We start from the raw sequence: 16,956 nt of genomic DNA on the forward strand, positions 1-16,956 counted from the left end.
ATGCTCGAAGAAATCCTGCTTGTAATGTCAACGTGTACTAACAAGACTCTTTCAAACGCTAGTTTCATAATTTATTGGTTAACCAATAAAAAAACATATCTTTTCTCCACTTTAAAGCGTTGAAGTATCAGTACAGCAAACTAATAAAATAATCTTTGACACGTTATTTTTTGAAATACGAATTTCTAATTGAAGGCGCGACTGTATCATCGTGATAAGATTCAAATAAAATTGATGCGAGCTCAATTTATGAGTAACGTTCCATGTATTGCTTATAATGCGTAATAAACCAATCATCAACTAGAAGAACAAATACGATATTGATACAAGAGACTCGAATCACTATGATGAAAACAAAATGTTTTCCAAACGGTGAAAGCATGTTGTCAAAGATACCGGAGAATTAGTTTCCCAGCAATTTCGTGAAATTTGCACGAATCATAGCCGATCGTCAAAGGAGAACGAGGGAAATGGCAATCACGCGATTATTAGTTTGTTTACGGCTGAATAACGACAATCATCAAGCAGAGCATCAAAGGAAATTTCGTCACGATTTTGATTAAAGTATAATTATTGAGGTCGACACGAAGACGACGCCTCCGGTGTCTGCTTGGCGAAATCTTGTCGCAAGAGCTTCGTCTGCCTCGATATTTGTATCTCTGTGCATGTTACTTTCATGACAAACATTTCTACCCTTTGCGAATAGAATTAATGAATTCCGCTGGCAAATGTCATCGGCGATTAAATTCATAAGTAAAATGTATTTGGAACATGATATCAAATATTTGACTCAAGTCAATAAAATATAGTTCCATGATAGTATAAATGGCACGATTTTTGATTGTCAATGGAAATTCCGTACAAGAATATTAAAATTTTTTAAACAATTAATGATCTAATATCTAATACGATTAATTAATAGAAATCAAATCCTCTTCATATCCTCTTCATTTTATTAGATAGTATCCTCTTCGTTTTATTCATATCATTTCTTAACTGTATCATTCTGATGGATAAAAATTAGAAGAATGAAAAGGAATAAATTTACAAATATTCGTAAGATTTTTCTTTTCGAAACAAACCTCTTGGTATCAAAAGAGTCTACGATAAAAGTGTGTCGGAACTATCGATCGATCGTGTCGTGAAAAACGTTCGAATGAAATTGGCAAAGGGTTAGATATCGCAATTTCTTCGTTTCTCTCTTCGAAAGCTCTAGAGTCACGACGTATGTCGAAGACAAAACGTCGAAGAAACACGGCACGCGGCGCTTTTCGAGCGAAACCGTTTCGCGATCGTTTCTCTTGCGTTCTCTCGATAAAGTTTATCAGGAGGGGTATTACCCGACTGAATTTTATCGGCGTGCGTGCAATAAAACGAGACCGTAAAACGTGAATCTTGAAGGGGGAAGAGGGAGGAGGGCGACGTTTGTGCTACTTGTCCCGTACCCGCATGCGGCACTGTCTGACGTGCATTGAATTTAATGTCTACGGTACCTGTATCCGGAATGAGAGTGCTACTACCTCGTAAACGGCGTAATGCACTTAAGGCCGCACCGACATGACGCGATTCCGCTGGAAATTCGTTTGGACATCGTAGATGCGTACAATCGATCCACAACGTCGCTACAATCGCGTTAACGCGTTGTCAGTGCGCGCCACGTTTTCACCTACAGTCGGCTATTGCACGCTTCGCGAAGATCGAATCGTTGCACGGAAACGTCAGTTTCTCTATGATTCAATAGTCGGCCGATATCGGCATCCTTTCGTTAGAAATCAGAGATCGAATTCGTCGGAACCGTTTGGCGACGATGCTTTTGTTCGATGTTGCTTAACATAGGGACGATCGGTAACGCGAAGGAACGTTCTGAAAAATGGTTAAACCATAGTTCCGATGTGTGTAGGTAAAGATAAACAGGATGGAGAGTATTATTCAATTTAAACGGTTAAGTATAAGTTCGGATGAGTAAGATCATTTTCTATGAGAAGGGACCGGAAGGGAACTGAGAGTTATTTTATGGGTGAGAAAAGATTTCCGACCAACCGTCGTTAAGTGCCGCTAATTTGCAATGCGTATCACGTACGAGCGTGAAATGCAAGCGTGGAAGATAATTTTAGCCAAACGTATCGAGCCAGAAGTTTCTTACGATGGAAATGGAATGTTTTTGGCAAACGACCCTCTAATCCTTTGAGCTGTACGAACGTACGTTTACGTCATGCGGTACGAATATACATTTACGTCACTTTGGTTTATCTACTTTAATACGAACGTACATACAACAACCGGCTATAAGTATATGACGTTTAATACGAATTGGATACTCTTCACTGCTGCCAAACGACGAACCAACTCTCATTTACGCTTTCGGTTTACTAAATTTTGCTAAGGTGGGGGAAGATGGAGCGTTCGTTCGTTCGGTCTAAACTCGCCATCAGTAGCAGCGTTAAAGACGTCGAGTCAAGCGGAATCGGAGGAAAGGGCCTATAGTCGGTGCGGCGTGGGCGTTGAGGTCGTCTTGGCAGCTTCCTTCGTTTCAGAGACGAGGCGATCGCGCGACGGAAGCGGTCCACCACCGTCCAGAGGATGTTACAATTAATGCTGACCGGGGCTCGTTAGCACGTTTCCTTTTTCCTGAGTCATCCCGATAGAAGTCATCGCCGAGGAGCCGACGTTCGCCGCGGGGAACAACGTTTCAGACGCGATCGTCTCAACGTGGTCTTAATGTATTCGCATCTCTGGAAATGAATTTATGGAGTGCCTGGTTTTGTCCCGGGTTGAAACGAATCTATGAGAAGATCGCGTGTTATATTCTCTTAATGTTTTTGGTGTAGGATCCTTTCCAGGTTTGTGCCGTGAAAAAATATCCTCATCCGATAAAAAAAAAATAAAATAAAATAAAAAATATAACAAAATAAAAAGGAAACTTTCACGGTAAATTCAGAAACACAGCCGTGACAAAGGAAGAAACTCCATGTAGCTTTTTCTCCATCGCAATTCTTCTTCGTTCGCTTTAATCGTGTCAGGCTTTGTCGCCATCCATCTCGATATTGTTTAGCTCTGTCACCTCGGGAGGGATCTTACCTTCGTCCCGACAATATCTTTTAGAGGCTCAGAGACCCGCCTGTTTCCCTTTCCTCCTTTTTTTCAATAACTTCGATCTTCGTTGAACGTTCCTTTCAAATTGAAAATAGCTCCGACGCGGATGAGAAGCGAAAAATGCTATCTTTGATTCGCGTTGCAAGACAAAAGATTAACGAATAAAGAGGTGTTAGGTTGTTAAGGAAAAAATCTAGGGTCGGAAGGGCAGCTAGCAAGAAGGGGAATCGGTTGGAACGCGAACAAACTGAGGACGTGCTGTTTGCTGAAGGAAAATAAACGAAGGCGGTTGGCCGTTTCACAGTTAATTAGATCCATGAAACTGGGTCGTGGCGTGGTGAAACAGCACGCGAGCGAAATTCCATGTTGTTCCTACTGTTTGTTTTCCCTTTTTATTTTGGCCAGGATAGGTACGCTGTCGCTGGACCGCGTAATTTGCATTCGAGGAAGCGTTCTAACTCCGGCTCAAGCTCGAGTGCTCTCGCCGCATCCTGGATAACGCTCTGGTCTCATTGAACGCGTAATTATGCGGTCGTTTAGTCTCCCTGAAACGCTCGCAAGATGGTCTTTCGACCGTTTGATACACTTCGTCAGCTTTAATGACTTGGAATTTTTTGTTAATCGGATAGTTACGACATGGGAGAGAGTGAATGAAACGAACTTTCATCGTGCTGCTTCTTTTCCCGGATGCAACCTGGAGCTTTGCTTTTAATTCGATGGAGCAACTCCCGATCCGCTCGTTTTCTCTATCTTTCTTTTTTGTCTTTAGTACGCGTAAATAGCCGTTTGAAGAAAAAGTAGAAAGAATTTTAATAAATTGCATATTTTAAACTAATCGATGGAAATAATTTCAAAATACGTATATGTTGTTTAATTATTCGTTAACGTTGCAATTTTTGTCGTGAATTAATAAAGTATAACACATACGCATGAGTATAAAATCATATGTACGATCGTATCGTTTCGATAACAATAATTTATTGCTTTTACGCGTATAATGTGCTCTACTTCCTGACAATTTTACGAAGTGGCTTTTTATATGGCGTTTACCGCCATTAAAGCGGTTTCAGACATTTATGGTCACGAACAGAGAGTTATAACACGTACTTGCGAATATTTTCCGCAAACAGTGAAACTCAGCCGTTTGAAATCATCGATGGATTTTCTCTATCATCCTGTGTTGATAAAAAGTACATTCATTTCTACCGATAAATGTGGAATAAATTTTAAATTTTACGAAAAAATACGTGATACTATATATATGACGATGATTAAAGTGGCAATTACGATTAAAACGAACAATTTCAATTTTGTTTGATCGAGTCTGGTAATAATACAAGGATCCTACAATTAATGTATGATTTCAAATAATGTAACATTTACCTTTAGCTTTAATAATTGTTTTCGTATAAACATGATTAATGTTGAAACTACTGGCTCATGCCGAGTGATCTGATGTAACAAACGCTGTTTTATTAATATACAACCAATTGAATATCTTCAAATATTAATTTCTACAATATTCATACAGCTATTATTAACCTCGATGCATCTTTTCAGTCATTTTCAAAGCATCTCTTGCTTTTTCCGATATCGGAAATTATCGAAAATAATATGAAAAATTAATTATCGGAATATATAATTTCTTTTTTCAACCTTATGTTATACGCGTTCTTAAGCCATTAAGCGTCATTTTTATTTAGTAAAAACGTGAGCTAGATCGAAATATAAAAATTCGACGATCGCAACAAGGATAATTGCATACTAATAATCTTTCTCTGCCATTTTCAATCATCTACTTCCTTTGATACGTTATATTATATTTCATTTACATCTGCCGCAACTAAGAAGATAAATATTTTCCAATTGCATTTAATTAAACAGCTTTAAAGCGCATAACAGAAGGTATTGAAGCGCTTCAGTTCAGTTATATTAATTAATAGTCTTACTGTTTTTAAACGCTTCTAACCGTCGTTTTCTCCTTCGTAAATTACAAGGGAAATTACAGCGAAACAAAGGAATAAAAGTAGCAGTCTGCCTCGTGATAAAATGAGTGTTTCCATCTATATTGAAACTCGAGCATGTATCGGAATTATAGGAAATTACCTGAAGCAATTTCTTTTTAACGAAAAAGCACCGTACCGGCGTTTCGGCGATGATCACGCGAAAATCAATTATTAATATCCTTCTGTTTTCGAGATGGAGGATCCCAGGAATGCGCACGAAATTATATTTCATGCTGTTCGTAGTTGGGTTATTAATATTGACGGCGATGTCTGTGCAGATGTAATCGTGTTTGCAAATCACGTTGTTTATGTACAGGGACATATTAAAATCCGCGACCGGCTCATATAAACGCGTTGCACGAGCAACTTTTATGTTATTTTCCTATTATTTTTTTATTACCAGATAAGTTTAAGGAATAGTATTACGCTTCATTAATTTATTCGTTTCTACTAACACCTTAACTGACGTAATTTTATCTTTTTCTCGTGAATGAAGATGATTGTATAATTGCAAATGGGCCAATTAATTACCAACGATTTTAGGAATACAAGTTCAACATACAATACAAAGTTCAACATGCGATACAAAGTTCTACTTCATTGTAGAAGCTTTACATTTTTCTTGTTTCATAATTTACAGTTGTAAAATTGTACGGTACAGCCATAAACGTCACGATCGAACTCGCTCTTATTTGCAACCAGTCCGAATATTTTCGCTTTAAACTTCTGCATTCACCCCTTTATCGCAATTTAGTTCGATAATCCGGCGTTAATCTGGCCGAATGGAACGATTCAAACGGACCGAGGAAACCGGTCGGTCGACGGACAAACGGGTTCGAAATTTGCGTTTTCTATGCGTAAAGCTCAAAATCGCTCGGTGTCCAGAGCTCGAACGTGAAATATACTTGAAGACCAAAGCTGTGCGTATAAAACAGTATAGTTGCAGCTTTAATCCGACCGGACAATGTAAAAGGCGATTTTCCAGGATTAAGAGTCTACTGGCAATTGCTGTTGCACAGGACGCCCACTTCTGATTGGCTTCGTCCTCTGTATATCTGTGTGTTGCCGATACCGATTGGTTTACGTCATTTCCACCCTTTGCCGCTCGCCCTTCGACTCCCTGTTTCATACATTCCATTTGATTAACCGATATCGTTCGCAGCAACTTCCAAAGTTTCCGGAAACACGATCTTCCGGCTGAAGTCCTGTCATATCGGTGGCTGCTCGATGGAACGTAATACGTGATCGGCAATGGAAATTTCAATCAGTGATTGATGCACTTCAGTCGATGTTTAGCGATTATTGTTCTTTCGCCGAGAAATTGGTTTCTAACGTGTTATAAAATTTGACAAACGAATTTTATTACGAGAACCAAACGAGAACGTGAAATAGTTGGAATTTGAATATCTCTTTGACACGTATGAATTTTATGCATAAACTTGTAACGACTGAAAATACTTCAAATAACTTTTCTTTATTTTTTTTATTCGTGTTATTTAATCGCGAGTTTATAGAAAATTTTGTACAAAATATAATTAAGTTATAATGCAAGCGTAAACTGATTTCCGAATGGTAGTCGATTCGAGAAACGATTTAAACGAGATTTTTCCCCCTCAAAGATGTCTGCGTGGATGGCAGCGCGATACATATCTCCGTTTCGAATGCTGTTTCGACACGAAGCGCGATGTCTACTTCGATCTTCTGGCCTGACGCGCCTCATTCGATTGTATCCATCACGGTGGATCTCTTGTCACGTTATCAAATACGAACGTTTCGATCCAATTAAAAGCGCGTTATACTTCCTGCAGCGATGAAACGGAAGAGAATCGACGCGTAACATGAATTTTCATGCGGATTTCGTACTGGTCGAGTTGAAAATCATTTTCTCTGCGTATCGCGACTGGATCGATTCACCTCTCATAATAGGCATTGTTCTGCAACAGGTTTCCTGTAAATTTCACGTGACATCTTCCGTTTGCGGGCTACATCGATGGAACATACTATTCCTGACAGTGGGTGTTTGATTTGACAGCGTATTGTCGATAAATAATTGAGCAAATAATAGATGTTCCTGGTGAAATGCTATTGAACGTAATGCTTATTGTAGAAACGCTGTTTTCAATGTAGTTAGCGAATACGTGTTTCGTATTGTTTTTTTATTATTATTAATATCATTATTTCGTGTGTGTTGCACATGTTGTTCTTTTCCATATTTTTATGTCTTTTGTATTTTCTGATATTTCATGTTTCCATACGTTGTTTTTTCATTAATTCTCTTTTCATTCGTAAAAAAAGCTTTATTTTCTTCCGATATCAAACAAATGGATGGATTTTATTGAACATTAATTTTTCATGTCCCGATTCGTCAAATGTTAACAAAAATTAAACGAGCAGATAGTTAAATATTTTTTTTAATTAACAACGCACCGCCGCTCGATGTTCCATCGTTTCATCAAAATGGGTTTGGGGGCTATTAGCGAGAGCTTCAATTAACTTCGAAGTAATTAAGCTTATTCTTAAAACAAACGTCTATTTATTTTCCTTCCGTTTTCACTTCGGAATTACTAGCATTGTAAATCCAATAATTATTCAGTTTCAATTGTAATACTAATGAATTTCCCCTCGTTTATCTAAATACACTTCGCAGCAAAGTAATTAAAGATTATATTTCTCCCTCAAAGGTACCTCAAATACAGACGTTTCTGTCGGTTTTGATAAAACCTTTTTGTTACTCGTTTTACAATAAATCTGAAGATGGAAGCTTCGCCTTTTATAATAATCCCTTGTCGTCTATCAAGATTGATATACGATTTTTTGTCGTCATTTTATCACGTTTTGAATGAAATGTGCGCCGTTGGCATTAAAATAACCCAAGCTACACCATGATGAGATTGCACGATCTGGACATTTACCTAGTATGAAAAGGTAATTCACAAAAGAAAATTCAATTCAGTAGTGAAAACGTAGAAGCGCCGCCCGTTAAAAGCAGCCCGGGCGTAATGTTGTACGATTTCCTTTCACGAAGTTATTGTAGTTCAAAGTTTGATATTTTTTAGCCAGAAGTTAACGTAAGAATTAATCCTTTAACTCTCGTGCCTTTTTTTCGGATCATATTCAGTCTAATAGTATTTCTTAAGTTTGAGGAAACTATGAAAGAATTCTTATGGATGTGCTCAGTTTCTCGGGAAAGACGAATTTTCTTGGAATATTGGAAGCTCTCTCTTCGATTATAAAACGAGGGTGAGATTCAGATATAAACAATTTGTATGCAAAGTGTATCTCTTTTTATTTTGTTCTTCGGCGAATAATAAACGTATTATATTCGAGTTAAACGATCGGATTTATCCGTCCATATTGTTTACTTGGAAACTGTTTATTGTCGTTGCTATTGCTGCTATCGTTATTGTTATACGTACAGTCTGATTGCGTTGGAGACTTACAGCGACAGTTGCGAGGGCGTTTATGGCAATTCACGTTCCCGGATGTCGTCACGCAGTCGAGATTTTCTCTCGATTAAAAATTATCACTGTTCACGTTGCAATAAATTCTACGAACTTGTTACTTGTCTTTGTGCGTTTTATTCGACCATAATTTTGGTTACTTAGTGCCGGAATTCTCGTGTTCATAGTGCTCCCATACTGTGCAACCTACTATGGATAAATGAAACTTTATATGAGAAATCTAATTAACGCTTCTAACGCCAGAGTGTTAATATCAACAATTTAATGATGCTGCACCCTAATTGGTGTCTAACGAGAAATAATAATCATTGCGCCGTATAAACATGAAATATCAGCGTTGTAAATCAAATTGAAATAATATTAGATGAAGTAAACGTTAAACGTAGAAGTAATAATCGACTGAATAACATTTTCAATATTTTCCTAAATTTTCGTACGAACATCTCGATTAATTTAGATGATATAATTCGATGAGAACGATCAATATGTTCTTTTACTTTCTGAAAATGCTGAGAATGCAAATCAGAAATTCAAACTTATATCTAGTGCCATACTAAATCATACAAAGCTTACTAAATGTTATGCTTTATATCTCTCGAGATAAATTTTTGCCAGAATTCTTACCGTCACGAGTTGAAGCACGTTTTCCATGTGGAATATAGTACCTTGACGAGCATGTAATAAATACTCGTCGACGGTCATATACATCTTTGTCGTGTGACGCGAATCGTTGTTTGAGGTTATGGGTTAAGGGCGAGACACGGTGTGTCAGGACTTTTAATTTCTGCCAACAACTTTGAGCAAAGAAATCGTAAATTTTCTTCGCCTAAGTGTCTCGTGTGGGTGTGGCACTCTTGCCGAGTAAGAACAAACGGACAATTTTCTATGAATATGATATGAGTGGACGAATATTGTCTCGTTATTGTCTGTATATCAAGATTCTTGTATGTTATATTGATAAAATTGTACATTTGACACAGACAACCTATTGCTCGTTTCTACCTCGACGTAATTCATTTTTGATTACCATGTGAAACTTGTTAAATTATTCCATGCCCCGTTAACACAACTTTTATTACTGACCAATTTCATTGCTAGACCTAAATTTTATATTTGATTCCGAAAATTAAAATTCATGAAAAATGACACCTACGTTAGCTGCTGTTCCCCTAGAATTTACGAGACTGTCAATGTTTCCGCAGCTGTTAGATATTCAGTCGACTGCTACTTCTTGTTTGTTCTAATTTAATTGCTCAGCCCCAAGTTCGCGAGAATCGCGTTAGGAAGTTCATCTCGGACTGTTTTACGCGTGTTCTTCGCAGTTTCTGCATGAGTTCGCCGGTGTATGGCGAATCGAGCCATACAAAATCCAAGCTTGATCGACTTCATCCACATATGAATATTTCGATTAGCGAGTAATTACCTAACTTCTAAGAATTAGAAAAATTAACCCTAGAATGGCACACTGGGATCTTCCATGAAAAATACTGGTATTACTTACCGTATTGGAAAATAATTAATTATAATCTCGGTTGTTGTAATTATTAAATAATTTCGATAGAAAATCTAACGATTGTATTTGATCGATTTGTAGAATGGACCATGAAGGAGTGCAGTGTGAGCTGGTAGTAGACGAGCGATCGTCCTCTCGGTTAGTGCCTGGACGGTCATCAACGGGATTCTACAACGCTGAATCGTTCACCCTGCAGGTGTTGCGCACGGCAGGTACGAAGTCGACAGGTGCAATAATCGGGGTTGACCCGGTTGTTGCCGCCGGGGCGGCGATGCGACGATGAGCTCGTTGAGGATTCAGCTATCCCTCTACACCCGACCAGAGGTTAGTATCGATATTACTTGCTCTATATCCCTGTAATATTTATAGACAATTGGTTGTTTAAAGACAGTTTTACGTAATTTTTGTATTATTCGTGGTTTGCTCTTATTTAGAGAATTTTTCTATTTTAATATTTTTATTTGTTATAAATTTGTTATAATTTCTTCTATTATACAACCATTTGCCCCGTGAAAAGTTGAAGCGAATTATTCTGCAAAGCGAAATTCCATGTAATATTTTCGTAGCCCCGAGTAGTAGCAAGGCCGGGTCGCCTCACAAGCTGTCGTAAGGTCGAACACAGAGGAGCGGAAGCTGGTTCAAGGCCGATATTAGTTGCTTGGCCATGGACCTCGAGGCGAGGAACGGGACCGGCGGTAACGACGACGAGGAATACACGAATATTTACTTCATCGTTGGGGATCGTAGGGAGACGGTCACCTACAAAGCGGATCAGGTCACCGACATGGAGCTTAAGGGCAAGTCTATTTAATTAATTCTTTCAGTAGAATCTCGTTTTCGACATCTCGAAATATTTTCGTCCAAGTCACATTTCATTTTCATTCCATTATTGACTTTTATCACTTTATCTTTAGCGAATTACGTCGAGAAGATGAAAAGTTACTTCAGTCATGTTCTTTGATTTACCGAAGTTTCGTTTATTTTACGAAATAAGATTACAGTTAGCACGATAGGATTCTGAAAAGGGGTTGATTTTAAATTTCAATTCGAAATCTTCATCTTTTTCTTAATATCATAAATGCAGGTTCAAAGCATCGTATAAAGATTGAAAAGATTGATCGTAATTCTAGAGACCTTTTAAGAATCAAGTTTCTTGATATTTACGATCGAGATATTGCTGTTGATCTCTTAAAATCGACAAGCTAACGACGAGTTCTCTGAAGAGTATTGCAAAGCAAAGAAACATTTCACGAAGAGATTCGATGGCCATCGGTTTGGCCGATTGGAGCTTTCCATTCGAAGCTGACGACTGCCATCGAGGCATTCATCCTCTCGATAAAGATTGAGATTGCTCGATGCAGCTCTACGAATATTCGATATTCCTCGAATCTAACCAATTATCGATCAGGTACGTTCTTCCCAAGGCGGAGCCAATTCTGAATGAAACCTTCCCTCAACGTTGTCCGCCCACCTTTTCAACTCCGCGACCGATACGAAGGGAACCCTATAAGCACTACCGAAATTATGTTTGCACGCATTTCAAACCGTGACCTATCGACCGGACAATGCCTCCTGAAAATAACCTGCGAGGATCTAACTTGTCAATCAAGTCTGTTTCACCCTCACTTGTGCGTCAAACGAAATAGCAAACAAGAGTTTATGTTCGCTTGCCTGTTCGAGCCGATACTTAGAGGGAAATTTTGAGGATGCTGCGTAAGATGTTGGAAAGCTTTATGGAATGTATAAATATTTGAGCTTCTTACGTTTGAAGAACCTAGAGACAACGAACAGCTTTGATTTTTCTTATGTTTCAGCTTGAGATTTATTTATATTGTTATTATCAATTTTATTGCATTTTATATTATCATTTATTATACTATTCATTTTGTTTATCTTTTAAAATCAAGTTCAATATTTACGATATAAATGCTTTATATCTGTCGTTACGTAATAAAGAAATATCAAGGTCAAACACACGTGAAAAGGTTAGAATCGCACAAGTTGGCAAATACTACTTTATCCGGTAACTATATTTACTACGAACTGGGTAAGGAATGCAATTTCCGGTCTTATGAACGTTTTAAAATACCTTACTTCGCCTTGAAGATGCCAAGCTGGAACTGCAACGTAGCAAACTTAATTATTTATAGTAAAGAGTTTTAATATTACTTGGGTCCCCTTTAAACAGTATTCCCCTTCGATATTGTTACTTGAGGCCGCTATAAATTCAATGGATGGGAAAACCTTTCAGAAAATGCAAGGACTTCCAAGTAAACTAAGGGAGTTCTTCTACACAAGATTGCTTGATTTTTCCCAACGGAGACTCGTATGAATAGATATATCTTGCCCGAAGAATTTCAAAGGCATCGAAAAAATACACTTCACCTTCTACATTTCATATTAAACCTACATCTACTCCAAAGATGAAAATCAAAGGAGAGAGAGAGATAACCTTTGTCAGGCAGTTCGATAATGCTGCCGTAATAAAATCCAACTTAGGAAATAAGCGTGCACTTTAAATCGTATATCTATATGGCAGATTACTATTAAATTTATCTCAAGGAAATAATTCATGTTCAGAAACTTTTCCTTAATGTATTACGCAACGTAATTTCAAACTTCAATGTAACTCGACCTGTTCTTAACGTTTCCTGAAATGGTTTTCGAATCGCCTGGTAACTATTCCTCGTATTTTTCTCATTAACGTTGCATTCTCTTTGCAAAATTCGTTTCATCGCAAAGCGGCGACGTTCGTTTCCTTTTGCGATCTTGCGAAACTCATTTCTCTGGTTAATGGAAATTATGAAGTTTTCTGTAACGATGTCAGAAGCCGCACGTACCAGGAATTTCGTTAATTTCACAAGCATTACCTTGGTTGTCGCGCGATCGTTGTTGCCGACATTCGCCTAAAGCTTTTCAAACGATCTATGATAGCTGCTGGCGTGCTTCGTCTTCTATTCCCTGAACTATGAAAATTAACTCGGCACAAGTGCATCACCGAGGTCGATTTCTTGGTAGTTCGCTCATTGCCATCTTAATCTACTTAAACCACGCGCAACTTTATGCGGCAACCAGCTATACACTCACACACAGCTACCGAAGGTAATAGATCGGCTTAATCGTCAAACTGTTATACTATTTTCCTTGCGCCTATAAAATTCATATTTTGACTGTCTGATCAGTGTCGTCTTGATCTATCGATCACGCTTAGTGATTTAGGACAAACTAGTCGGTGGTATGGTATGAAAACGATACAGACTGTCGCAAAATATGTGGAGCATATCTATGGTTTTAAAAAGCTAGTTTAATAATACAATAAGTTCTTGCAAACGTGAGTGGAAATAACGTTTGTTTCTAATGTCTGATCGGATACTTCAGTTGGATATCGGGGGAAGTTTTTCCAGCATAAAATCTAATAATTTTCTTTCGTAATATTCTTCGTGGTTGATATTCATCGATCATGAATCAGGTCGGGGAATTGAGTACGCTTTCACCGAAATGGAAAGAAGCAGTTACATTTTAAAAAGCAAAGATTACCTTGAAGTCTCGGAGGCACACCCACGTAGATAGAATTTGTGAGAATCGTAAAATATCTCCCTTGAAACGAAGCAAGTATTAGTTGAAACATTTTTTGAAATAATCAATAGTTCGAGAGATAATCGAGTATAAATTAAATGAACAATCTGTGTACGATATAAAATACATATTACGCTCCTTTAATTATCATTATTGATAAAAATGCTCGTTTACATCTTAATTTTACTAAAGTAAGAGAAGAACGATCTTTATCGACGTACTTTGCGTATCACAGTGTTCTCGAGTGTCTGACCATTTACGCCTCGATCTACTTGAGCCGCGGCAGAATCAACGTAACGCAGCTCGGTTCGCAGACCTGACGATATTTCAAACTTGCTTAATTAAACAGTGTTTCGTTGTTCTGTTTAAAATGGTTTGCCGTAATTGCCGCATTACGAATTGCGACGAGCGAACTCGTGTCAAAGTGCATCGCGTAATTAGGGATGATAATACGATTACAATTTATGCTGGCTTGCAAGCCGGTTAGTGGAAATTGCCGCACGGCGCCGTCATGTCATTACGAGGAGCTGGAGGCATCTCAAAGGGACGTACGCGAAACAGAGTGGCTCGTGTCAATGCCACAAGAAGTCTTTGTGCCCCTGTATACCGTAATTCTTCTCGTCGTGCCTCAGCCTTGTCCTCGAACTCGTGACAGACAATCTTGAAAGGAAACGGCTTGAAAGAAAACCCTCTATCGATTTCCTCTTCTATGCATTCCATGAACATTCCGGGAATATGTCTCGTGTAAACGTACGCGAACACGACTAATCAATAAATTCTGCTCTGCACGAAAGTCTCGTAGTTTTTCTCAAACACCTCCCTTGAGCGTAGGAGAAAATGGAAAGTAGAAAAGATTTTAGGAAAAATTGGATTATAGGTTGGTAGATGTATGCTGTAGAAGTACGATAATATATATGTCGGAGATGGAGAGACACCTTCCCGTCGAAACCGGGGAAAAAACCCCTAATATTGTAGTTTGGATTCCATCATAGCCGTAGTTAAACAATCACCGTCCTTCAGCCCGATTGTAATTATCTGCAATCTATGAGAATGAGTTTGGGTTCGAGGTGACAACCAGTCACCGAACATAGCCGCGGTCAAGGGACGAACATTTTTCTAACAAATAGGATTTCATAATAAAGAGATAGTTGTAACGGCACTCGACAGTAAGCATACTAACGGTTTCTGTCTCGTGGCCCATCATACGCAGACCCTATTCTATGGGTAGGTCGATTGCCGGTTGTCGAGACATATTCGCAAAACATCTGCAGCCAGCCTAATGACCCGTCATAAACCTTAAACCTTAATTAACGAAAATAGGCAAACAGTCTTTTTCCGCAAATGACACTTCCGAAGACTAACCAATCTAACAATAACGGCAATTTCCCTCACTATCCGAACGAAGACTTGTCTCCACGAATATAAAAGGCCTGGGGCCACGAGAAAGTAGAGCAGTTTTTCCGAAACAGCGCGACAGTGAGAGCTTCGAGTACGACTAAGGTATCATTTCGACGGAGTGCTTAATTCGCGTGCTAACTGAGAGTGCCACGTAGGAGTTGCCAACGAGTAAAGGGTAAAAGAGTCCCGTTGACCGCGGATTCGTTATCGGACCTAAGACTATTGCCATTCGCATCGCGAGTACCTAACCGCCGCAGTTTATTTGTCAAACCTCGCATCTCCATACTTGTGCCAATAAACTCTGGATCGTACCTTGACAATGCCTAATACTGGCGAAGATTGATTACCTGCCCACACCTCCGATCCTACTGGCTCTCCGACATATAAAAGGCAGTGAAATTGTAAGATGTTATTTTTGCATGTTTATGCGTTCCTTTCAGAAGACACAAACATTATCGTTCATTTATGAATAATACGGCGAACCAAGAGCGTCGTGGAAGATTCTTTGAGAGCAGAACTGATTGTTTTTGAACAGAATTTAAACCTCTTTGCTGAATATTATTCTACTGAATTTTCCACGTTAAACATTTCATTCGAAATTGACTTTAATTTCGAGGTTGAAACGCGGAACATAATTCTCATGCAAATATCCCTGCGCAATCAATTTTGAACCTCATCGAAATCCCTTTAATCCACGTATTCTCTTTCCGCCTAAATTCCACCGAATCCGGCCTAATTGCGATCCCATTTTTATTCCGGTAGAAGTATCTCATCTAAATGGCTATCATTTCGTATTTCCTTCTCTGTCGTTCGCTGATGTCGTTTCGACGACGATTCACGAATAGCTCGTTCCTACACCCACGACTCTGTAATAGACTGATCATTTGGTCGATTCCTACCCCTTTTGTCGCATCATCCCCTCCGATATAAAATTCACGAGAGACGAGTTCGCGTCGCCGATATATTCTTCCTTCTAGTTAATTAGAAAGCTTTTCAACGAGATCGCTGGCCGTGCCGCGAAAAAATATGCCGACGATGCCCTGACGAGAATCGATATCGTTCGTAGGGTAAATTGACCCTTATTGTCTGGCCGTCGTCACGAAATTTCCGCTCTCTGCAATGAACTACTAAAAATAGCCTGCCGGTGGTTAGATCGAACATCATATCTGGTTTTAAATTTAGTTTAAATTTGACTCGAGTACTTTTAAGACGAATTCAACTGAATTTCCTCTTGAACTGTTTGCTTATGAAAACTTTCCCATCAATCGTCGGTGTATTGGAGATTCCATCGTTATACGAATTTTAAATTATTTATTTTCAGGCTAAGGATAAAGAGAAAGACTTTCAGTCGGAGTTAGAACACGAGAATGTCTTAAAGTATTCGCGCGCGTTCCGTTCGTGGATCTCTGCCTCGAGTTTTCAAATTTCTTAATTCCTAAAGTTACAGCGAGTATTACGCGTAACAGCTTGAGAAGTATTTTTAATTTCTAAAACTTCTTCGGTTCTTATCACTGGAGTAATAAGATCATATTTAATTTTATTCTTCTCGTATTCACAGAGGTAATTGGAGTTTTAGGATACAATTCAGTGAACAGATAAATTCGGAATTACACCCGCCATAAGATGAAACATAATTCCTGCCAATAAATAACTAATGACATGGTTAATTGCATTGTTATATCGGTTGAATAAATCGGTCGTCGAGCAGTCAGTATCGTAATCGTAATTTCGTTGTAATTGCCAGCTTGCCAAATTATTGTTTCATCGATACGACAATCTGCTTGCAGTATCGATGAGCACTGAAATGCATGTTCAATCATATCCACTTTCGTTTACAACCTATTAAAAAAAAGAGAGAGAAATCCAATATGTAAATATTAAAAGCGGATATAAAAGGAGAAATCCATTA

At 38.5% G+C, this 16,956-nt stretch overlaps 2 protein-coding genes across 6 annotated transcripts in view; both read left to right on the forward strand.

Moving 5' to 3' along the window:
- The window catches only part of LOC126921076 (DNA-directed RNA polymerase II subunit Rpb4-like), a 260,919-nt gene that overhangs the window by 92,956 nt on the left and 151,007 nt on the right, over positions 1 to 16,956 (forward strand). The window lies entirely within an intron of this gene.
- Positions 1 to 16,956, forward strand: part of LOC126921065 (uncharacterized) — a 141,446-nt gene that overhangs the window by 85,437 nt on the left and 39,053 nt on the right. For all 4 annotated transcript variants that reach the window (XM_050732273.1, XM_050732272.1, XM_050732271.1 and 1 more), the window contains 2 exons: positions 10,155 to 10,397; positions 10,640 to 10,870. In XM_050732273.1, coding sequence (XP_050588230.1) covers positions 10,738 to 10,870 — 133 coding nt within the window. In that variant the 5' untranslated portion in view covers positions 10,155 to 10,397; positions 10,640 to 10,737. The remainder of the gene's footprint in view (positions 1 to 10,154; positions 10,398 to 10,639; positions 10,871 to 16,956) is intronic.

Source organism: Bombus affinis, chromosome 10, assembly GCF_024516045.1.
Source record: "Bombus affinis isolate iyBomAffi1 chromosome 10, iyBomAffi1.2, whole genome shotgun sequence".
Taxonomy (NCBI): Eukaryota; Metazoa; Arthropoda; class Insecta; order Hymenoptera; family Apidae; genus Bombus; species Bombus affinis.